We start from the raw sequence: 25,656 nt of genomic DNA, 5'->3' as shown, positions 1-25,656 counted from the left end.
CTCACTGGTGGCAGAGGAGCAGACACAATAACTAATTGTACATTTAGATTGGACAAGAGCAATGAATCAAACAGATTAAGTACTATGGCAGAAGAGAGTGAGAGGGAGAAGAGAAAGATACTAGAGATGCTTTCTAAACTGGGTTTTAAGGAAACCCTAGGATTTTACCTGCCAGAGGTCAGGGGAGGAAAGGATGACAGGAATGGGGAGGTGAAGATTTCAAGTAGGCAGAGGAGCGCCAAGAACACACATCAGGTGCAAAATTAATTCATGGGAAATGAATAATCTAGTGTACAAACAGTGTGCATGAGCAGCTGCTTGGGGTGCAGAGAAGGAAGAAAGGGGTGACTTAGGCTGGAAAGGACATCAGTGACACCTGAGAAATGGCCCTGAATGCCATAATAAGGATATTTTAGTTTCTGAGTATGAAGAAGAGGAATTATCAAACATATTGAAGAAAAGTGACATGACTGTTTCTGAAAGATAAATGATGGGATTTGAAGAACAGACTGACAGGGGGCCCTCTGTCAGAATAAGGCATGGTTAGCATGTTAAAAAGGAGTGAGCATTCTTTCTTTTAATAAAAGTGAATGCAGTAGATCTAATTAAAATTCTACTCAAGTGAACCCAACACCATCCACATGCTGTCCACAAAATGAAGAACATGGCTTACTTGTAGCAATTTCCAAAGAAGCAACATCACTGTAGGAAATTTTAGGAAAAGGTAAAGTAGAGATACACTAAATAAAAATAAGCAGAAAGTATCAAAATTCAGTTTCTCTATCATCACAAAACATTTATGAAATTATTTATCTTGTGCCTTTTATATGCTAATATACACTGAAAGACAAGGAACCTTTAAGTATTTCTTAAGACTTATAAAATTTTGCTGAAAATGGAAATCCCTTAAGGAAGTACCAAAAATCTTCAAACTACTCTTCAATTTAAAAGATACTAACTTGCTAATTTGGCCACACATTAGGGACTAAATAATTACCTTTAATTTTGTGAGCCAGTGTTGATGATCTGGCTTTTCAAATATTTACCTGATTATTGCAAAATCATAATGAAAATTAAACTGACTCATAATTACAGGCATCAGAAATGATGTATGTCTTATACAGCTGTTTACGGTACTCAGTATGAAAGAGAATTGTAAAGTATATACATCTATTTCTCTGTCCTCTTTTGAAGTGTTCTGAAGGATTTTTAATTCCATGAAATGCTTTCTTTGGCATTTTATTCCCTTAGAAAGTTTCCAGATAAGGACTAATTATAACATCTTAAAAATTATACAAATTATTGAGTTTTAACATAAATGTTAAATGCTAAGTCACAATTACAATCAACAGAGTAAAGATACACTGTTAATTTAAGTTCATGAAAAAAGTTTACTTCTAAGATTATATAAACAATTATACTTGACTTTCAAACAATGTTTCAAGTATTCTGAAGTGGGATATCACTTGAAGACAATATATTTTCGTTAGCAAGGAAAATTAAACAAAGTGCAAAAGAAATTATTAAGTGATCTTATTTCTATCTTTAGTACTCTTGCTGGCTAGAGATTCCAATCAGGGTAACCTTGTTACATTGCTAATACAAGGAGACCTATAACTCAACTCATATTAAAAATATCCCAAAGAATTTACAAGGAGACCTGTAACTCAACTCATATTAAACATATTCCAAAGAGAAGCATGGGATAGTGAAAATATTTGTGGACTACAAATTTGGTCCTAGTCCTGGTTATTTTAAGCTGTATGACTTAAGACAAACTTTTAACCACTTTTTCTTAATTTTCCTTATTACTATAAAGAGGTGATTGCAATAGATACTAGCGATATAATATGTAGCTCAACTAACCCTGAGGTGTGGTCTGAAACGAGATTATAATTTTATTGCTACTGAATAAAAACAAGGATTTTTAAAAAATAGAGTGTATATGTCAATAAAATGCACTCCTGTAAGCAATACCAAACCGGAGAAACAGAAATTACCAGTGTTTAGAAACTCCTACATACCCCTTGCCTTCCCCACCTCATCACTCTGCGTCCTCAACTGCCCTCCCTCCCACAGGAGGCTACACCACTGAATAATGCTTGTGCTTATCATTGCTATGTTAGTCTTGATTGCTCACCACATATTTATACTCCTGTGTAATTATACAGCTGTGCTTGATTCCAAATTATAAGAATGGATCCATCCTACAGGAATTTTTCTATAACGTTTACATTTACAACATTCATTCACATTGAAGCATGTAGTTGTAATTCATACATTTTCACCAAGGCATAGTATTCTACTACAGCTTATCCATTCTCCTATTAATGACATTTTTGTTCATTTTATTCATTCTGTTTAGACAACTGCTCTTATAAACACTGCTGCTATTGATCATTCTTCTGTTGTTGCTGTTATTGTTGTTTTATTCTATTTATTTTCTTAAATTTGGTCACACTGGACAGCTTGTGAGATCTTAAATCCCTGACTGAATCAAGGATTGAACCCAGGCCCCGGCAATGAAAGCACAAAGTCCTAACTGCTGGACTGCCAGGGAGCTTGCCTTTTGTGTATCTAAGAAGTGGCATCTGGGGAAAAATGAAAACCTAAAGCTGAGCTCATTTCTCTTGGTTTCCATCTTCTCCTAAATATCTGATAATTTTTAATTACCTTGCTAGTATCTGATGTTCACCAGCCAATTAAAAATTTAAATACACACAAACACACATATTTGTATACACTCACCACACACATGTATATGTACACATCTCAGCATTTTCAGCTTTTCTCAGACGGAGAGTTAGCTCTAATTACTTAGTCTGCTGTTCTTGAATGTGGGTTTCTCTTATTTTCTTTGTTTTTTGCATATGCCATCCTGACTAGATTATGAAGGACTCCTGTGTGGATACTAGATCCATAGTATGCATTCAGAACTTGATAGACTGCCTGCCACACAATAAACAATCCCTATGTTAAAAAATGTAATAAGTACAAGTCTTGGCAACTTATTGGAAAGTGTGGCTTCATACTGGGAAAAGAAAATAAGCAAATATCATTTTAAGATTCCTAAAGATTGATAATGGCCATGCCATTCCCCAGAAAGGACAAAAGAAGTCAAAGGACAGAAGAAATAGCAATAGAATTGGGGTGAAGCTGACTTTGTTTTTTGGCTATGGCTGAATCTGATGTATTTTTAAGGTACTTAAGTGAAGCTATTCAGATTAAATTGAGAAATGTAGATTTGAACTTCAGAAAAGAGGTATGAGCCGAATACATGACGTAAGTTATCTCTTGTTACAGTAACTGCTAAGAGGAAGAAGAAATATAAAGAGACAGCAGCTGAGTATAAAACACTAGAGAATTTCTAGAAACACCAAGGGGCTACGAAAGAAGAACACTTAAAGAAGACAGATGAGTGTTGAGAGTAGGAAGAGGAAATTTAGAGGAATGTAGCTTAAAGGAAGATAATGAGGAAGGCAGTCTGGCAAAAGCAATTATTGCATGATCAAATGTGGCTGAAAGGTTACTAAAGGTCTGGAATGAAAAAAAGTCTTATAATAAATAACATCTATTGAGTAATCAAGGCAGGCAAGAATGTGGAGGGTTGGAGAGATTTGAATTTTTAAGTCAGAAGAAAGGTTTAGGAAAGAGTTTAGATGATTTTAAGCAGGCATTAAGAGAACAACAGAACAACAAACACACTAATGAATAGATTTGAGGGCTTAAAGGAAGGCAGGCAGTCAATACGTGAGTGAACATGAATTTGCACAATTTTGTGACTTTTGCCAACAAGGTTAACATCTTGGGGTGAGAAAGAAATCAGTTTTCTAGAAAGAGAAAGGAATTAGTTTACAGGAAACCATGAGAAATTCATCTCTAGACATTTTGAAGATTAGTATTTGGAAAAGAGATGGACAGTGGGATACAGATTTGGGAGTTAACTTAATGGCATATGTAGATACTTACATGTCATAATTTTTTTAGTTAAAAAAAAGACTATTTTTCTTAGAGAAATTATACCTAATCTGAAAATATTAATAGCTTCTATTCCTATTAATGAGTTTGGATTTGTTTTTGTTTTTGAGAACTTGAAAGCTATCCTATTTTAATTTTAAGAATAATTCCGTTATAACCAAATGGCAATAAGAATCATAAAATTATAACTAGTAGGAAGAAACTCATGAAAACCGAAGGGACTGCAGATATATGCCTGAGTATAGCAGTTGTTAAACCACTATTTTGAAAAACTCTGCTAACCCTTGCCTTTGTGTATAGGCAGTTATTATCTGGGGAAAACAGAAGCAAAACAAAACATATGCAGGGCTACTATTTCACCAGTAGAGACATGAATGGCCACAATGGCTGTTTAAAATTGATATCTTTCTAATTACTTAAGCTTCAGTGGTTGTGAAACATTTATGATATAACCTCTGCTCATATTTGGGCTTCCCAGGTGGCGCAGTGCTAAAGAATCCGCCTGCCAATGCAGTAGACACAAGAGACGCAGATTCAATCCCGGGGTGCGGAAGATCCCCTGGAATAGGAAATGGCAACCCAATCGAGTGTTCTTGCCTGGAAAAATCACATGCGGGAGCCTGGTGGCCTATTAGTCCATGGGGTCACAGAGAGTCGCACATGACTGAGCACTTACACACATATACACACACACCTGCTCATGCTATATTCACCGAATTACTAATACATAACATTCAATACTTCTCACACTCTAAAGCGCATTTTACATATACAACCATATACAACTTTATCATCATAACAACCTTTCAGTACAAAAGGCAATCAGTAGAACTCTTATTTCATGCTCAAATTCAAAGCTGCTTCTACTAATAACAGTGATCCTGAATAAATTCACCTGAAAATGAACAGTCACTTCACTTACAACACAGGATAGGCACTATTATTGAAACGAAATCATCATACCATTTGGTGATGCCATAATACTCTTTAATAATATCCTGAAGTATGGCACGATAGAAGAGGGACTCAGTAGGCAGCTGAAAAAAAAGCAGATAAACATGAGCACAAGAAACAAGTAAAAAACTGAAATCAAATCAGTACTTGAGAGTCAGGACCATAAGTGAATGTTAGAAACCTGAGTTTGTTGTTAACATAGAAGATAATATTATAACTTTTCTATTCTAAATAAAATGTACCTGGAGGCTAATTCTCACTGAGAAAATAGAAGAAACTATAAAAGAAGTAGTAGTGAATGAAGTAGAAAAGGAATAATCAAAGAAAAATGAGCTAATGTCCCAAATGGAGTGCTTATCATTTAAAAACGTAGGAATAAACTTTCATAACCAACTGCGTCAGCACTGTATAAGAGAGAAGTAGGATGTGTGCAAAAGAGCAGAGAGGTGGGTCTTTCCTCACAGTGGTGGATTAGAGATTTAACCTAGGATGCAGAGACAGAGAGAAAAGGCACTACACTACATAAGGACATCCCCAAAATATGTTCATTTCCTAGGGAAAGAGAAGTGGGAAGTGTCCATGAAGGTCCAAAGGTCTGGAAGAAGGCCTTAGTGATGCATAATAGTTTCAAAGAGGTAGAAGGTAATAAAGTACTATACACAAAAGAAAAATGCTTCACTGTGGCAATGTAACAGGTCCTCTTACACTAAGAAACCACAAACAGTGGCCCAAACTCCATCCATATCCTGAGACCTTTTAATACTGATAGTACAGGAAAATCCAACACAAATATCAGGAACAATAACCCTGCTTCCATGTCAAGGTACTGTTGGGGAAAAAAAAATGAGCAAGCATGGTAGGAGGTCAACAATAATTGAATACCTCTGAGTAGTCAAATAAGATAAGAACTAAAAACTGTTTTAAAGAAAGAGTTCAATAAAATGTGCACATCTAATGAGTTATCCTTTTGTTATCCTTTTTCAATTCTCCTCCTAAGCTGTACATTGTTACTATCATTTGTTTTCAACTAGAACACACTTGGATTCCAGTGGAGTTTAGCAGAAAATAAACATTTGGCCTCTGTGCTCAGGCAGGAAACCTATTCTACGGCTCCACTTCCCCATTTAACATCAAGTTCCCACACTGTGTGCCCCAGGAGCTGAGACTAAAAAAAAAATCACAAGGTGGCAGTTGAGGGTCAACCATTATTTCTTGGGTCTTTACCGGATGGCATTGCCTTCTTAAGTCACGGGAGAACATCTGACTTGTAGGATCTTGAGAGAGTACTTGGAACACAAGTTATATCTTCACTGGATGGTGGAACCAGTGAGAAGGGTGATTCCAGTAGGAAATGGTATTAGTAATACCGCAGTTTCCAATCCAGCTCCTAAATGACTGACTGAAAAGCAGACATATGTATACTGAGTGCCCACACTAAAATTTATAACCTTCAAAAGGCACACTCCTTATACAAAATTTCTTTCCAAATACAACTCCTTGACTTAAGACAAAATCTCTGATTTATAAACTTTCCTTTTCTGAAGAGTTTTCCAAAAATTTTATTAAGAATTTCCCATCCCTGGATATATTTTCTATTTGATATTTTTTGATCTTGAGTAATTCTTTTTCGTAGTACCTACAATCTCTATTATCTATCCCCCATTTCCTCCAAATCCTTTCAGTTCTCTCACAGAAATGTTGAAATCCCTTTTCATATATTAATACCTACTCATATTGTTCTACTGCAATTCAAGGCATTCTGGGAAGTATTTAATGAAGTGAAATATTAGAATTATAAATGGCTTACAAAATTAATTTTTATTTGATTAGTTATAATAGATAGGAACTTCAATTTTATGTAAATTTTATATAAAACTCCTAAAAATATTGAAGCTGTTGTTTGAGCCGAGGAAGCCTGGCTCTGATGTCCCACTACCAAGCCACGATGCTATTGTGCTTCTTCCACATTTTGGCAAAGATGGGTTGTCATCAATTTTTTTATTATACACTTTCATGTAGGAAAGCTGAGAAGAAGCTCTTAAAAAATAAAGCTCTCCTTTATCATGCCTTTTAGAAAAATTATATAAAATGATATTCAGATAATTTAGAAATACATGTACATTTATTTGTTATTAAAAACTGATTATAGAAAGGCCACAAAAAAGACCAAGAAACATCCTTTAAGCAAGAGAACATAAAAAAATGGAATGCACAGAGGAATACAAACAGGACAGAATAAATCATCATTCCCAAGTAACCCTGAGTAAATAAGAACTTTACAGCTGTTTCCTAAGAGAAAGGAAAGAGAGTTATGAAGTGCCTTCGAAAGCGCACTCCTGGAATAACCAGGACTATCCATCCTGGTAAATACAGATGGGGGTAAGTGGGAAGGAAGTCAACCTCTTCCGAGCAGCCTGTGCCTGACCACTCCAGGAATAAGCTGGATGTGCCTCAGAGTTTACTTTTTTTCCTTCCAAATGATAAGTCAACGTAACACGTTAATGAATTTTAAAATGCGAGGGAGCAGACAGAGTTCACCCTTAAAGGATGTATATGTCTATGAAGACATGCATTCTATAGGTCTAGTGGAGAGGGCACTAAGCTGGAAAACTCTACAGTTAACTGAGCTGGAATGTACTATTACCCTTGTGCTGTGTGTCATGTTCCCACGTAAGCCTGGGGAATACTTAACTCACGAGACTGACTGTACACGAGCAAGCACGGGGGCAGCTGAGAGCAGCGCACAGACGCAGGGCGCAGTGTTATGATTGACGCTCTGTCCTCTTCCAGGCCCCTAAGGAGCCACTGCTTTGATCTGTACTATAGTCAAGAGCTTGGGCTCCAGAGTCAGAGATTCAAAGCTCACTGTTCACCACTTAACAGTGATCTTGTGTGTACTGTGAGGTAACAGTCGCCACCTCAGAGGCCATGTATGTGGCACTTTAACTGATAAAGCAAACTTTGAACTGAACTTTGGTAAGCACTGTATGAAACCCAGCTTTCATTTTCATGATCATAATTAATCACCTAAAACAGTAACAAGAGTTGACATGTATCGAACACTTACTATGTGACATTGTTTTAAGCATTTTACATCTTTCACTCATTTAATCCTCACAAAAACTCTGTGAGAAAGGTATTATTATTACTCTTAGTTTTATGATTGTTATTATTTGTATTTTACAGAGAAAGAAATTAAGCTGTGGAGAAATCATGAGGTGTCCCCAGCTCACTAAGCCAGTAACTGATGTAAGACAGGACGCAAACCAGCCGTCAGAGACTACAGCCTGCATGCTTATAGTATGCTCGAGGGTCTTAAAAAGTCAGTTTTGTCAGTTTTTAGGGAGCTACAATCAATATTTTTTAAACTGTGCTCAGTCACATCCAACTCTTTGCAGCCCCATGGACTATAGCCCGCCAGGTTCCTCTGTCCAGAGAATTTTCCAGTCAAGAACACTGGATTGGGTTGTCAATTCCTCCTCCAGGGGATCTTCCCAACTCAGGGATCGAACCTACATCTCTTGTGCCTCCTGCGTTGGCAGGCGGATTCTTTACTACTAGTGCCACCTGGGAAGACCCTAACTTTTTAAAGAAAAATCCACACAAAGTTCTTAGCATTGTGTCTGACCCAAAGGAAGCACTCAGTAAACGATACTTGTTACTACCATTATATTTAAAAATTAAAATTGACATATTAATACTCTCTGAAAAGAAGCTAAAAAGAAATCTCTAAAATTTAGGTCCAGTAAGAAAATTTTGTGATAAATTAAAAGGAACTCTTTAAAAAAACATTAAAAATATTCAAATATTTCATAAATCATAAGGTAGAGGATAAAGCAATTACATAGAATACATTAACATCTGTTTATATATAAAAACTCATTTGGTTGTTGCAACTAATGACTAATGAAGTCAATAAAAAAAAAAGTTAAAAAACAACCAAATACAATGTGTGCTTTGAACTATAGTTAAAGAGTAAATTGAATGCTATACTTTGTTTATCTTTGCTTGAACTAAGCCCATTAAAAACTTGAAAGTCAGCAACAACATTCTTCAGAAATATTTATAGACTGTTTAATATAATATGAAGAAATGAGACCCTAGTATAAGAATATAATGTAGAAGTTTCCCTAAAAGCTTAATTTTCTTTTCCTGAGAGTTCAATTCTGTTTTATAATAAAGTAAACTTACAGAAAATGTGTAAGTTTGAATATGAAGAGGAGACAAGAAGAGGGGTATTTATTAAAATCCATCAGGTTTTAGGTTCACCAGCAGGTCAAGTATGAAGAGCACTTTGAGAAAATGTATCACTTTCAACAGCTGGATTAAACACTCTCACTTACCCCTTGGCCAACTGCAACCCGCTCCAGAGCCTTTAAGGAGAAAAAAATAAGACAAAGATAGTTGATATGTTTAGTCTTATCTTATAAGACTTATAAACACATTATATGAGGGCTTGTAAAAGTGACATTTAAAGAGATTAATTAACCAATAACATAACAGTTTATACACTTAGAAGTGTTAATATCATGAAGGAATGTTAACTGGTACACTTGTATAATTTAGGGCTGTATATGCATCTGTGTCATGTACACAAACACATACACACTGCCACTGTATACACCCTTTGAATTTAGAAGGAATTAGAAAACAGGAAAGATATAAAAAGACATATTCTTGGCTCTCTTTTATTGTAGCTAAAACAAATAAATCCAAAGCTATTATAATACATATATAATAAGCAATTTATATGTTACTTTTTAATTTGTTGTCTTCTAAATCTTAAAAAACATATAATTTTATCTTTTATTAAATAAAAGCATATTGATAAGTTATGGTTGAAATCTTAGCTTACAAAAGTACATGTTTTTGGTCTGCATGGTCTGCAAATTCAAATCAAATTCACATATGATCAAGTCACTTTAAGAGAAAGTAATACACATTTTTACAATTTTCTATGTAGTTGGTTTTACACTTATATTTAAATATAAAATGTTTTTATAAAACATATCCTAATACTTCCAATAAATACTCATAATACAATATACATGAAAGATTTGTGATAATTTAAATATGGAATAGAGCCTTCTGAAACTTTCAGTTTTTTTAGAAACATACATTTCCACACTTACATTGTTTTATAACTGAATCGCATAATATTTTAACTAAAATTTTATTTTTAAAGCTTTAATTAGAAAATATTTCAAACATAAAGTAGTAAAATGTAACAGATTTGCATACACTTCCTAATTAAAAATACTCATATTTGCTTCAGATGCCTAAGTCTTCTTAAATATTACTTTTTAGATATAGCTGAATCATGTCCTTTTAAAGTTGAAAGAAAATTTACAGATTATCCAAAGTGCAATTTTTGCAGATGCACATGGTCACTGACAGTGAAAGGAACTTGCCACAAGTTGCACAGTTAGTTAGCAGGTGAGTAGGAACTAAAAACTTGTTTTCCAAATCCCAATTTACTTTTCATGATCTCATGTCATGAAGATTTAGTGGGAAAATGAGCTCATGTTATGAAAGTTTGCTTCACAGAAATTGTTTGAAGAAAAAATTGGAACTTTTCCATTGACTTCAAGGATACCTTCCCTGAACATCAAGAGCAAGAGTGTTATGAATACAGAAGATAATTATTAAATAATAAACTTTTTATTTTATATTGAAGTATAGACAATTCCCTGGTAGCTAAGATGGTAAAGAATCTGCCTGCATTGCAGGAGACCTGGGTTTGATCCCTGGATCAGGAACATTCCCTGGAGAAGGGAATGGCAACCCATTCCAGTATTCTTCCCTGGAGAATTTCACGGACAGTGTGAGCCTGTTGGGCTACAGTCCTTGGGATCGAAAAGAGTCAGTCAGACATGACTGAGCGACTAATATTATAAACCATTAACAATGTTGTGATAGACAAGTTTTTAATAATATATTATTTGGTGTCAATACAAATATCATATAACACAGGGCTACTTTTGGTATGTGTTGTCGATGAGTTTACTTTAGAAAACCAAATGTTAACTTTTGATTACATGATAAAGGATGAGCAGGTAGGTGATAAATAGTTTCTTACAAATATTAATAATTTTTCTTGGCCAATAAATAGAGATGGTGAAGAGAATATACTAAGTGTTCATTTCATACTAATAAAATATTTTGAAATTTTATCAGGTTAAAAGTATGCTGATAAGATTGCACTAATATAATTCATTTTCCCCCCCAGTTAGTACCCTTAACAGTCTATCTGAAAGTGTTACCAGAAAGATATCTCTCTCTTTGTCTCACTCTCTCAATCCCTTAAGCTCTGAATATTTGTAAAAAAGGTCAGTTATGAAGAAAAATGCAATGAAACAAGAACACCAAAAAAATGTTCCTTACACTTTCTAAGATTAGTCAATAAAAGAAATCCATGTGAGCAAAGACAAGGATAGAGCTAGAAGGAGAGGGGCATTCTATAAGAAGCTGATATTAGTCAGGCAAAGTGGTTGATAAATTCTTTAGTTTGGAATTTACTTTTCAAAAACCCTTCTTTATGGTTTCTTGAATATTTATTTTATAGCAAACAGTTTTTGTTTTGTGAATATACTATATTCTTTTATCTTTCTAAGGGATATTAATTGCTATTATATATTATTTTGGATAGTATCTCTTTTTATTTTGAATCGTTTTCTCCCAGTTGCTTCTTTCCTATTTGTTTATCTGATCTCTATTCTTTCCTGTTAGACTTTTTTAGACAGCTAATGATTCTTGGCTGTCTGCTGATAATTAAAATGTGGGTATCATAAACTTGAGGGCTATTAATTGCAGACCTCACCACAAAGGTCCTATTTTATTGTGAATTTTCTTTTTTTTTTTAATTGTGAAATTTCTAATGCCAGTATCTTCAGACTTTTCTCTTAGGCTCGTCAGATTCCCTACAAAAAGACTATTTCAATTTCTTCTTGCTTAGAGGAATCAGCAAACTAAAATGGACAGGAATCAACAAACTAAAATTGACAGGAATCAGCAAATTTAATTCAGATGACCATTATATCTACTACTGTGGGCAAGAATCCCATAGAAGAAATGGAGTAGCCATCATTATCAACAAAAGAGTCTGAAATACAGTACTTGGTTACAACCTCAAAAATGACAGAATGATCTTGGTTCGTCTCCAAGGCAAGCCATTCAATACCACAGTAATCTAAGTCTATGTCCCGACCACAGATTCCAAAAAAGCTGATCCATTCTATGAAGACCTAGAAGACCTCCTAAAACTAACACCTAAAAAAGATGTTCTAATTCATCATCGGGGATTAGAATGCAAAAGTAGGAAGCCAAGCTATACCTTGAATAATAGGCAAGTTTGGCCTTGGAGAACAAAATGAATTAGGGCAAAGGTTAACTGAATTCTGCCAAGAGAATGCACTAGTCATAGCAAATACCTTCAACAACACAAGAGATTACACAAGGACATCACCAAATGGTCAATACTGAAATCAAACCGATCACATTCTTCATAGCTGAAGATGGAGAAGCTGTATACAGTCAGCAAAAACAAGACCTGCAGCTGACTGTGGCTCAGATCATCAACTTCTCATAGCAAAATTCAGGCTTAAATGAAATAAAACCAGGAAAAACACTAGGCCAGCCAGGTATGACTAAAATCAAATACCATGTGAATTTGCAGTAGAGGTAATGAATAGATTCAAGAGACCAGATCTAGTTAACACTGTGCTTGAAGAACTATGGACAGAGGTCCGTAATATTGTACAGGAGGCAGCAGACAAAATCATTCCAAAGCAAAAGAAAAGCAAGAAGGCAAAGTGGCTATCTGAGGAGGCTTTACAAATAGCTGAAGAACGAAGAGAAGCGGAAAGCAAGGGAGAGAGGGAAAGGCACATCCAATTAAACAGAGAGTTCCAAAAAATAGCCAGAAGAAACAAGAAGGTCTTTTCCAATAAACGATGCTTAATAATAGAAGAACACAACAAACGGGGAAAGACTAGAGATCTCTTCAGGAAAACTGGAAACATCATGGGAGTATTCAACCCAAAGATGGACACAATAAGGGATAAAAATGGTAGAGACCTAGTAGATGGTGAGAAGATCAAGAAGAGACGTAAAGAATATATGGAAGAACTGTATAAAAAAGATCTTAATGAACCGGATTACTACAATGGTGTGATTAATCATCCAGAGTCAGACATTCTGGAGAGTGAAGTCAAGTGGGCCTTAAGAAGCACTGCTTTAATAAAGCTAGTGAATGCAATGAAATTCCAGCAGAACTATTTAAATCCCAAAAGGATGATTCCATCAAGGTTTTGCATTTATTATGTCAGCAACTCTGGAAGACCCAGCAGTGGCCACAGGATTGGAAAACAGTCAATCCTAATTCCAATCACTGCAGATGGTGACTGCAGCCATGAAGTTACAAGACACTTGTTCCTTGGAAGAAAAACTATGACAAACCTAGACAGCATATTAAAAAGCAGAGACATTATTTTGCTAACAAAGGTCGGATACTGAAAGCTATGGTTTTTCCAGTAGCCACATATGGATGTGAGAGCTGGACTATAAAGAAAACTGAGTGCCAAAGAATTGATGTTTTTGAACTGTGGTGTTGGAGAAGACTCTTGAAAGTCTCTTGGACTGTAAGGACATCAAACCAGTCAATCCTAAAAGAAATCAGTCCTGAATATTCATTGGAAGGACTGATGTTGAAGCTGAAGCTCCAATACTTTGGTCACCTGATGTGAAGAATTGACTCACTGGAAAAGACCCTGATGCTGAGAAAGACTGAAGACAGGGGAAGAGGGGGATGACAGAGGATGAGATGGTTGGATGGCATCAACAACTTGATGGACATGAGTTTGAGCAAGTTCCGGGAATTGGTGATGGACAGGGAAGTCTGGCATGCTGCAATCCACAGGGTTCCAGAATCAGACACAACTGAGTGACTGAACTGAACTGAACTGAATCCTAATCCCCAAGAAGGGTAGTACTAAAGAATGTGCTAACCACTGGACAATTGCACTCATCTCCCATGCTAGTAAGGTCATGCTTAAAATCTTGCATGCTAGGCTTCAGAATTATGCGAACCAAGAACTTCCAGATGTTCAAGCTGGGTTTAGAAAAGGAAGAGAAACTAGAAATCAAATTGCCAACATTTGCTGGATTATAGAAAAAGCAAGGGAATTTCAGAAAAACGCCTATTTTTGTTTCATGGACTACACTATAGCCTTTGACTGTATAGATCATGACAAACTGTGGAAAGCTCTTAGAGAGATGGGAATACCAGAGCACTTTACCTGAATCCTGAGAAACCTGCATGCAGGTCAAGAGGCAAGAGTTAGAATCCTGTATGGAAAAACTGACGGATTCAAGATAGAGAAAGGAGTATGATGGGGCTGTCTGCTGTCACCCTGTTTGTTTAACCAATGTGCTGAGCAATCATGAGCAATGCCGAGCTGGATGAGTTACAAGCCAGATGTCAAGATAGGAGAGAGAAACATCAACAACCTCAGATATGTGGATGATACCACTTTAATGGCAGAAAATGAAGAGGAACTAACAAGCCTCCTGATGAGGGTGAAGGATGAGAGTGAAAGAGCTGGCTTAAGACTAAATATTAAAAAAACTAAGATCATGGCATCTGGCCTCATTACTACATGGCAAATAGAAGGGGAAAAGGTGGAAGTAATGACAGATTTCCTCTTCTTGGGCTCCAAAATCACTGCAGATGGAGACTGCAGTTATGAAATCAGAAGACAATTGCTTCTTGACAGGAAAGCAATGACAAATCTAGACAGTGTGTTGAAAAGCAGAGACGTTACTCTGCTGGCAAAGGTCCATATAGTCAAGGCTATGATCTTCCCAGTGGTCACATACGGTTGTGAGAGCTGGACTGTAAAGAAGGCAGAATGCCAAAGAATTGAAGCCTTCAAACTGTGATGCTGGAGAAGACTCTTAAGAGTCCCTTGGATAGCAAAGAGATCAAACTAGTCAATCTTAAGGGAGATCAACCCTGAATATATCCTGGAAGGATTGATGCTGAAGCTCCAGTATTTCGGTCATCTGATGTGAACAGACAACCCATTGGAAAAGTCCCTGATGCTGGGAAAGATTGAGAGCAGGAGAAGAGGGTGTCAGAGGATGAGATGGCTGGATGGCATCACCGATGTAATGAACATGAATTTGGGCAAACTCCGGGAGATGGTGAGGGATGGGAAGACTGGGCGTGCTGCAGTCCATGGTGTCACAAAGAGTTGGACACGACTGCACAACTGAAAAACAACAAGAAGTCAGATTCCCTACAAAGGGCTATTTCAATTTCTTCTTGCTTAGAAGGTATAAGCTGCCAACCTTCTGGGAATCAAGTCATTCCAAAAATGAGCTGCCATTCTGACAAGACCCTAAATGAGTATTATTTACAAATATAATGAAAGAACAAGACAAATTCCCAGAAAAATGTTTTAAGAGGACTTATCAAAGGAAATCACTATTTTAGCAAAAATAGATTTCTAAGTGAACTCTCAGATACATGACCTAGAACACTGCAGCACTATTTCTTTACATTGCTGTGTTACTGGCAATATAAAATTATCAAAATAATGACCGCATAATAGTTCATTTACCTTGGGGTTGCACATTAGAAACGTTATTGTAGAAACTATATTTTACATTTGTGATGGCAAAATCCATTTACACCATTTAACTGGCATTTGGTCCTTTTTAGATCAATGTAACACCAACAAACAGAGAAGACTATGGGCCAAAGTGCTCTAGATCTAAGGATAAGAGCCAACTCAGACATTTTAAACAAACATTTCACTTAACTAGATAGGTACTTCCTATCCCAGATAGTTTAATAATATTTTTCCCATTTTATGAAATCTTAGGAGTCCAAATGATCTGCTACAAACACACACACACACACACACACACACACACACACACACCCCCCAGAGCTGTGGATAAAGCACTAAAGTAATTCTGTGTTTAAGAACTGGTTGCAGGTACATTTTATATGATAATTAAAGTAATTACATGTAAGAAATTAAGTACCATAATGCAAAATTAAAGTATAACTATAAATTGTGACCACACTGCATGCAGAGTGAATAATGTTGTAAGGGCAAGCCATTTCTTCCCCCTCATAATTTGTAGCGCATACAAGTTTTAATAAAGATGCTCTGCAAAATTTGGCATTTAACAGAGCCAAAGAAATAAATTCAGCAACATCTGGATAAAGCTCTTAGTTGAGAAAGAAAAAATCCTACCAAACAGGCTGACATTCTGGCATTACGGCCACAGCACCATCTCTCTTCCTTCAAATAGTGGCACATTGGAAATCCCCACCTTTCTTGGGTATATTCTGCAGATGGGAGAAAAATATGAATTATTTAAATAAAATTCTTCCTCTTTTAGTTAAAGTAAATAATCTGTTGAGTGCACAAATCAGTCATTTGAAAGTCAAACAGTAGTTAAACATGGAAGTGGTAATGTTTAACAGCTCATTCCAGTATGTTAATTGAAAACATATTAATGTTATGAAAATGGCATTTTCTCAACAACAGCTGTTCTGTAGTCAAGCTCCAGGTCTGATACCAACCAATTTACCAAAATGATTTCTCAAAGATTTAGCAAAAGCAATTTAAAATGGAAGCACTCCTCATGTTCAGTGTAACTACAGAAGATAAGCAATGAAATACTGGGCATTTCCTGCTGACCCAACTTTCTAATAAAATGATGTATTAAATGTGACATTTGGCAACTTATCCTGGAACAATATTAATTTATTCCCAACAATGTTGAAGCATCAATATTTTTTCCCCAGCCACAATGTTCACTTTCCAGAACAGCTGTATGCACTCTTCTTTTTTCCATTATATTAATAGGATGTTACATTTTCAACTATGATTCAGTTTGGCTCAACTGCATTTATGGTTTAAGTAACAACAACAAAAAAGTCAACATTCACTACTTAATCACACATATCGGCTGTTGACTCACTTATAGAGTTATATATGTAACTTGCTGATGTTAAAACCCCTTAGAACAACTATTAATTACACAGCATTTCTGACAAGGAAAAAAAAAATCTATTTTAAATTAAAGCCTGGAAAATAAGAACTCAAGTTTATCAAAACAGTGGTAATGAAAAGAAAATTGAGATACATATGAATTTTCTCTTAGGTTAAAAAGTAAAATAAAACTAGAAAATAAGAAAATGGTTTAAAACGAAGTATTACTGAGGCTGTTGCTGCTGTTTACTCACTAAGTGTGTCTGACTCTTCTGCAAGCCTGGTGACTCCGCAGGCTCCTCTGTCCCTGGGATTTCCCAGGCAAGAAGACTGGAGTGGGCTGTCATTTCCTCCTCAGGGGATCTTCCCAAACCAGGGACTGAACCCATGTCTCCTGCATTGGCAAATGGACTCTTTACCTCTGAGCTACCAGTGAAGCAATACTGTTGATGTAGATTCCACCAAATAAACTTCTGTGTTATGAAATATCAGATGGTTTTCGATTAAAATAGAGAAAATTTAAGTTTCATATAGACATGAGCCTGTGACAGTGATTTCCTTCTTTCTTTTCATTAAGATTTACAATTGACCTTATTTGATAATCAGATGGAAGATGGAAGATATATTCCTTGTCCCAGGAATATAAATAAAAACAATGCTAGTATTTATACAACACAATATCATTAAGCACTGCTATAAGTACTTTAAATGTATTCATTACCTTTAAACGCTAGGAGCTTTCAGGGTATTAACCAGTCCCCACAGCAATTCTACGAAACAGGTATACCATGATTCTCATGTTTTAGATAGAGAAACGAGGCACAGGGACTTTAAGAGAATTGCCTAAGTGCAAATCTAGCACAGGACAGACCTGGAATTTAAACCAGCAGTCTGACTCCAGAGGCCATACTCTTAACCATCAGGCTATATAAACAACTTCACATACAACTGTCCAGGACTCAGGGAGCCCTTGACGCCTATCCAAGTCCAAGGGACCCTACTTTACTTCTTCTGTCAATTGCCAAGATGGCTTGAAAGAGAGGTTTGAGTTTTACTGAAGGCTTTACGATTTAATCAAAACATGATTATTGCTAAACGAAATGGTTACTGTAAGTAGTTTAATTTTGTTTCTGACAGCTGAAGAAAGAAATAGCTAAACTTTAAAGAGTAAGGGGCTGAAGAAATGGGGTTTTGCTCTTTTATTGAGAGTGTTTAGGAAAGTCCTAACCAATAAAACTGTTTTTTCCCTTCCCGCATCTGCTCTCTCCTTCTTCCTTATAAAGTAACCAAGCATTCAATCTTTAGCTGGCTATTCAGCTGTTCAGAGTAAAGACTATAATTCCCAGACTCCCATACAGCCACTAGGATAGCTAGAGATTAAGTTTTGGCCAACAGGATGTGGGCAGAAGAGATGTGTGCAAATGCTCAAAAAGGGGAGGGGTACGCTCTCCCCTCCCCTCCCCTCCCCACTTTATGCTCATGTTGGCAAGCAGATGATGGAGCAACAAGACAAGGATTCTGGGTTCTTGGAAGGCTTTTTGGTACACAGCTCCTTTGTGTGTGTCCGTGTGTTAGTCCGACTCTGCAACCCCACAGACTGTGGCCTGACAGTCTCCTCTGTCCACGGAGTTCTCCAGGCAGGAATACTGCAGCGGGTAGCCATTCTCTTCTCCAGGGGATCTTTTCAAACCAGGGATCAAACCCGAGTCTCCTGCATCACAGACAGATTCTTTACCATCTGAGGGCATCTGTGTGAATGCCCACAGAGCTCCTTAATTGTCCACCTTGGGACTGAAATAGAAACATCCATCTGTTTTGTTGAAGTGACTGCTACTTTGGGTTTGAACTTATCTAGCATCTAAATCCCACGGACGGAGGAGCCTGGTAGGCTGCAGTTCATGGGGTCGCACAGAGTCGGACAAGACTGAGCGACTTCACTTTCACTTTTCACTTTCATGCATTGGAGAAGGAAATGGCAACCCACTCCAGTGTTCTTGCCTGGAGAATCCCAGGGATGGGGGAGCCTGGTAGGCTGCTGTCTACGGGGTCACACAGAGTCAGACACGACTGAAGCGATTTAGCAGCAGCAGCAGCATCTAAATCTTTATCTTAATTCAGTGTTTCCCAAACTTTTTTTTGTAGCTCAGCACTCAGAGAACATGGTGGATTTTGTAAGTCACAGTGGAATAAACAGATGATGACAACTGTGTTGAGCCAAAACCCATGGGATGAAGGAAGCAATATCACAGGAACTCCCATGTAGCATCCATGACACATTAGTTGAATCCGTCTGTTCTAATTAATACAGGAATCTTCTTTGAGAATGTGTATTTGAGCAGAGATTTACATGAGGAGACAAGTCATGAAAATATTTGTTGGGAAGACTTAATGAAAAGCAAACAAACAGAGCTCCAACAAGACATAGTTAATTTCCAAAAATGTAATACCAGAATATTATACAATTTAAAAATTATTAGCTAGTAATTTTTCAATTTCTAACACTCCAACCAAATACCTACAAAACAAACTTGTAAGAATGGAAAAGAGGAGATGAAAGTCAGCTTGCTACAAAACAGGAGAAGAATTCCACTTAAGAAACAAGCAATGGATTTGTAAAGAAAAGTAATAATTAGTGTACCATCTCTGCCCTGCAATTTGCCTTATGCTGCCAGGAAAAAAGCATGTCTACTTGCCTGAAAATAGGTAGAAATTTTCTCCACCAATAATAAGCTAAAATTACTACTTAACATCAGACTGAAATGAGAAGAGTATTTCTAGAAAATGTATTACAATGGAAGGGATATATTATTTTCAGGAAAAAAACTCTAATATAAGAAATTCATGCCCAAGTTAGTCTCCAAGTCTTAACCCACAGAAACTGTAATAAGATATAATAAAATTTATTCTGTCTCTGAGTCATTCAGTTTTGTGGTGATCTCTCAAATAGCATTAGATGATGAATACAGTCTTGAAGTAGCAACAAAGCAGCCCATTACCTCATACCAGGGAACTGAGAGAGAAAATGCACTGCTTGATGAGTACGGCAAGGGTGCTTCCTCAGGGAAGAGCTCCGTTCTGATTAGACAGTGAAGGGATCTTCAGAGAAAAGGCTGCGCATAAAGGCAATTTTGGCAATGAATGACCTAATTCAAGAACATTTTGGAATTGAGGAGAGGTAGAAGGCAAGGCAGAACAAAGGACATATATACATTTGATGAGAATCCTGGAAATCAGGAATGAATAGTGAGGCCGGGTTTCTGGTGAGGACTGACACGAATGGGGATCAAAGGCACTATGGGGTTAGTTAGGCCTGACCATCCCGAGAGATAGTGGTGAGGCTGGGAGTGTGGTGGGGGCGCAGGGAAGGGAATTCTCCAGGGAAACACAGAGCTCTGGGCTTGCCAAGGTGCACGGTGGTGAGGGGGAGACGCAGAGAGGGTTACAGAGGATTGGGGCTCCTCTGGATTTCAGATGATGCGGTGTGGCAGCCAGCAGGGGAGCAGTCACACTCGGAGCATGCGGGGCAGTCACTGGAGAAACAGGGGCTGAAAGATGGCAAGCATGTTCCTCACTCGTGCCTGGTGAATGTGATGAGGGCGGAAGAGGGTCCCTGTCTTCTTTAGGGCTCATGAAACTTTTCTTTGCTCCCACGATGGAGGCCTACAGAAGGTCGCCCTTACCGTACGCTTAAGTAAGTTCCCCCTCCAAACCTATCTGACAGTGTGAAGGACAGCAGACGGGCAGTCTCATTCCAAGCACGTGGCTCCCCAAACCTCCAGCCAAAACACCTCTGAACTTTTCATGCAGTTTACAGGAATGGCCAGCCTTGGTTCAGGGTTATATGACATCACAGAAGAGACTCACTCCTCTGGACACCCAGCGGTTGTGTAATCACCTTGAGGTTTTCTGAATCTGTATCACAGTTTGTTCTGTGATTAAGGTCAGAGTAGCCTCACAGCTTTGTTCATTTCCTAACAGAGCAAGAGCAAAAAGCTGACATGGAGGAGGGATACCCTCAAAGTCAAACAAAGCCTTCCATATACAGATTCACTATTATCTTTGGAATCTGTTTCATCAGCTTCATCCTGACCGCAGTGAAGAATGAGGCTCCCTTCTATGTCTTGAATCAAAGTCACAGTGTTCACCATTTCTATTGTTATGTCGTGGTTTCCTATTTAACTGTGTTCATATACTTATAATCCAATCTAGTCAAACTCGGCATTAAACTTCCTTATCAGTGAACAGCCGACTCATTGGAAAAGTCCCTGATGCTGGGAAAGATTGAGGGCAGAAAGAGAAGAGAGTGTCAGAGAATGAGATGGCTGGATGGCATCACTGATGCAATGAACATGAGCTTGGGTAAACTTACAGGACAGAGGCCTGTATGCTGCAGTTCACGGGGTGGCAAGGAGTTGGACATGACTGGGCAACAGAACAAACAAACAAATCAGTGAAATCAAGCTGCTTTCCTTGAGGATCACTTTCATGCTATCTTTAATTTTGGAGGGGATGAAGTTTCTTGTTTTTTCCTTCTATTCCATTTCTTAGTCTTTTCTAGCTTTAGAAATGCATTAATCTTATCATCTAGATATTCTACTAGTTCTTCCTTTTTGTGTTAATAATATTATCATCCAGATAGTGACACAAGTTTGAATTATAGAATCATTTTTTTATTATTATTCTCTCTTTTAATCCCCAAGTTCTTATATACTTATTCTCTTAATTATATCTCCTTTTCATTTTCAATCTTCATTAGCTCTTAACTGGATAACTGCAACACCTACTAGCAAATTCTCTTTCCCTTTCTTTCTGTCCTTCCCCTACATTAAGAGTAATAGTATCTTTCTGAAATCTATACATCAACACATGCCACTCAAACGGCCCTTGTTTCCACCACCACCAGCATCTATGAAACCAAACCCAATGCGTATTTTTCTTACTGCAGATTTTCCGATTTTCCTGATGTTCCTTCCTTAAAACATTCTCTTCACTTGGCTTCTATGATCTCTTTCTCTCTTATCTGTGGCCTCATACTCTTCATAGCCCCTTTGCAGCTTATTATTTTCTATTAAATGTTCCTAATGGTTAATCCTCCTACTCTCCATGCCCCTTTTATGCTTTCTTTGACTAAAGGCTCAAAAACTCACATGCCTTCAGCTGGTAAACAAATGAATGAAATGGCTAGGTATAATACAACAGGTACTAAAATTTTTGTATGGTATGATAAAAAGTATCACATTTACCTGGTCTTAACTGCTTTTTAAAGTAAAATTTGGTCTGTCAAAATTGTCTAAAATTAGTCTGAATCTATCTATACTCTTTCCCGAGACAATTTTGTCCATATCTCTCTCAATACATGCTGATCATTCCTGTTATTACTTTCCCAGGGCTGCCGTAACAAATGACAACACACTGGGTGGCTGACAAAAGAAATGTGTTCTCTCACAGTTCTGGAAATTAGAGGTCTGAAATCAAGGTATCACTTGGGGCATGCTCACTGTGAATGCTCTTGCAAAGAATCTCTCCTTGCCTCTTCCTAGCTTCTGGTGGTTGCTGGCAACCCTTGCCTCACTCATTTCTGGGCAATTACATGTACTCCTTTAAATTTAATTCCCACGTTATTTCCAGGAGATAAGACATTTTAAAGTTATCTGCTGAATATTTCTAAGACAAAAAATATGCAAAAATAAACTCACTTCCTAAGCCTACAAATCTGTTCTTCCCCAATAATAATATGTCATTATGTAATCATGCTATCATCAACTCAACGGACATGAGTTTGAGCAAACTCTGGGAGATAGTGAAAGACAAGGAAGCCTGGCGTGCCATAGTCCATGGGGCGTAAAGAGTCAGACATGATTGAGCGACTGAACAACCATCACGATATAACCTAAAACCTTGCCATCATCTTTAGCCTTCACAGCCACCCTCACCACCACCCCACCCTGTTTCCCTACCATTGGTAACCATGTCAGTTGGTTTTATCTCTGAAAAGTCCTAGTGACTTGTTGTTACCTCCTATTTTTCAGAAATGTAAATGAATGAATGCAATTATTTGGCAACAAACACTCAAAAATAGTTTTATGGAACTAAGTATACTTTGCCTTCCACTGAATAACATTCTGAGGCTTCAGTGTATCGTTCATGGCTCTCATAATCTGGCTCGGATTTGTTTTTTCGTTTTTCTAAATGAAAACTGAATGTCACCTTTTTTAGAAAGCTTTCCTTTATCCCGGGGTTATGAAAAATTACTCTCTCTTCTAGTCTTAATAGCATTTGGTTTATACATCCATCACTCATTACTTCTTTTATTCATTTTATCAATAATTCATATCTGTAGTTGATTAAGATATATAGGTCATGAATACATCACTCTCAGATATGCATGAAAGTTTTATGTAATTGTTTCTGAATTCCCCACTGTATCATGAGCTCCCAAAGGGGAAAGACAGACTTTCACTTATCTTATACCCTCTAGTGCCTATTACAGAACTTTGTTGCACTAAATCAACAGAATTACATAGATGAATCAAGATTATCTGCATGCCTTCACTGAAAATACATGCTCTTAAGATTTCTTTAGACTTAAATGAAATTTGACATATAATTTTATCCAGAAAAAAATAAACAGGCATTATGCTATTAGAGACATAAATTTTTGTCCCCTAAATTAATAATCTCAACCTACATTAGAAACTGATTTTTGAAAGATTTTGCTTTGCTCTTCACATATCTTGTTCTCTTCTCCCTGTTTAGTTGTTCTCCTGTTTATAACCTGACATTATGTATCCACTTACTTATTTTTCTATTGCCTGATACCTTATTTCAAAAAACTAATTTATTTTTGCTGTGCTGGGTCTTTATTGTCTTTGGGTGGGATTCCTCCAGTTGCGGGGGGGGGGGGGTGCTCCTCTTCCTTGGGGTGCACAGGCTTCTCACTGCAGCAGCCCCTCGTTGCATAGCACAGGCTCCTGGGCGCGTGGGCTTCAGTAGCTGAGACACACGCTCAGCGTGGCGGTCTGTGTGCCCTGGACATGCGGGCTTCAGTGGTTGTGGTGCACAGCTTTTCCTGCCCCATGCACGTGGAATCTTCCTGGACCAAGGAAGGAACCCATGTCTCCTGCACTGGCAGGCAGATTCCTATCCACTGCTCTATGAGGGAAGACTTCCTATGCCTTCCTATCAGAATATTAACTTAATGAGGGCAGGGGCTTTGTTTTGTTTAATCTTATATCATTGGTCCCTAAAACAGTAACTAGCATGTATCAGGCCACCCAATAAATGTTTCTTATATCAAAGGAAAAAACCCAACAAAATCTTTATGAATAAACTAATTAAAATGGGCAAGATTAACAAAAATATCTGAAACAACCACCAAATAAATGAAAAGATATTTGTTACAACAGGAAAAACATATCAAAGACATAATTTATCCCCACAATAATCTATAAATTCACTGTATGTCAATAAAAATACCAACAGCTTTTTTTAAATGGATTTTAAAAATCTGATTCAAAAACTCATTTGACACACAAATCATCAAAATCAGCTTTTACTTTGAACCTGGCCAACAATGTATATTATGATCTAAACATTAGGAAGGAAATGAGATAATTTAAAAATCATTCTTTTTAAACACAAAACATTTTACAACTTTTCTATGAATTTGCACTATAAATCACATAAACTTTAATCCCAAATGACAGACTCAAGCAAACCTTTCTACCTAAGCCTTATTAAATCGTTGATGTGATCAGCATTGCAATTTTCCTCTTGCCAGGATCTCTGGATAAGTAAAATATTCCATTATCAAATTTTAAAATAGTTCCACTGTTAGATAAGCATTTTAATATTAATCATGTTCTTCTCTGAAAGATGGTATATCCTTTCCCCAGCCACACAGGAAATATTAGAAAGAACTCCAGCAAAACATGAAACAAAGCCTAATTGCTTGACTTTTGTATCCAGTACTGTTCACCCAAATATGCACGGAATATCCTGGCTTCCATTACTGAATTCAGACAACAAATGAGATGCAGTCAGCAAGCCTTTCCTGACAGAAATCTCTTTGAGGAAACTCACTCAATAACCCTGTATCTGGTTTTTAAAAAATATAAGACTGTATTTGTATGTCTTACACAGACCAATGAAATAAAATGGTCACTCTTTTAAAAGCAAATAAATAAAACTCATTTGAAAGAGAAAAATGCATGAGTTAAGAAAATTTTGAAAACTAAGAACTTTGAAGGACTTGCTCTACCAGATTTCAAAGGTTCAAATAAACTACAGAAATTAAAACAGTATAGTTTTATTATAGGAACCAACAGACTAAAAGAAAAGATAACCTAACAATGCACTATCTGAGAAAGGTGTCATTTCATATCAACGCGCAAAAGCAAGGATTATTCAATAAATAGAATTTAGAAAAAAATAGAACCATTTTGCAAATCATAAACAAAAATAAACCCAGATAGACTGTGAAAGTGAAAGAAAGTGAAAGTTAAGTCACTCAGTTGTGTCCAACTCTTTGTGACCGTATGGACTGTAGCCCACCAGGCTCCTTTGTCCATGGAATTCTCCAGGCAAGACTACTGGAGGGTTGCCATTTCCTTCTCCAGGGCACTTTCCCGACCCAGGGATTGAACCCAGGTCTCCCGCATTACAGGCAGACTCTTTACTGACTGAGCCACCAGGGAAGATAGATTATGGAACT

At 37.0% G+C, this 25,656-nt stretch overlaps 1 protein-coding gene across 3 annotated transcripts in view; it reads right to left on the bottom strand.

Annotated features, from left to right (window-relative positions):
- METTL25 (methyltransferase like 25) overlaps nucleotides 1-25,656 on the bottom strand; it is a 128,561-nt gene that overhangs the window by 51,455 nt on the left and 51,450 nt on the right. For all 3 annotated transcript variants that reach the window (XR_010663043.1, XM_065934161.1, XM_065934160.1), the window contains exons 6-8: nucleotides 16,200-16,294; nucleotides 9,276-9,305; nucleotides 4,942-5,015 (exon numbers count right to left, since the gene is read on the bottom strand). Coding sequence is in view for 2 of the 3 variants with exons in the window: in XM_065934161.1 (XP_065790233.1) it covers nucleotides 4,942-5,015; nucleotides 9,276-9,305; nucleotides 16,200-16,294 (199 nt within the window). In the remaining variant the exon portion in view is untranslated. The remainder of the gene's footprint in view (nucleotides 1-4,941; nucleotides 5,016-9,275; nucleotides 9,306-16,199; nucleotides 16,295-25,656) is intronic.

Source organism: Muntiacus reevesi, chromosome 4 (genome assembly GCF_963930625.1).
Source record: "Muntiacus reevesi chromosome 4, mMunRee1.1, whole genome shotgun sequence".
NCBI classification, from domain to species: domain Eukaryota; kingdom Metazoa; phylum Chordata; class Mammalia; order Artiodactyla; family Cervidae; genus Muntiacus; species Muntiacus reevesi.
Note: the sequence above shows the minus strand (reverse complement) of the source record. Positions and strands in the feature narration are given on the sequence as shown.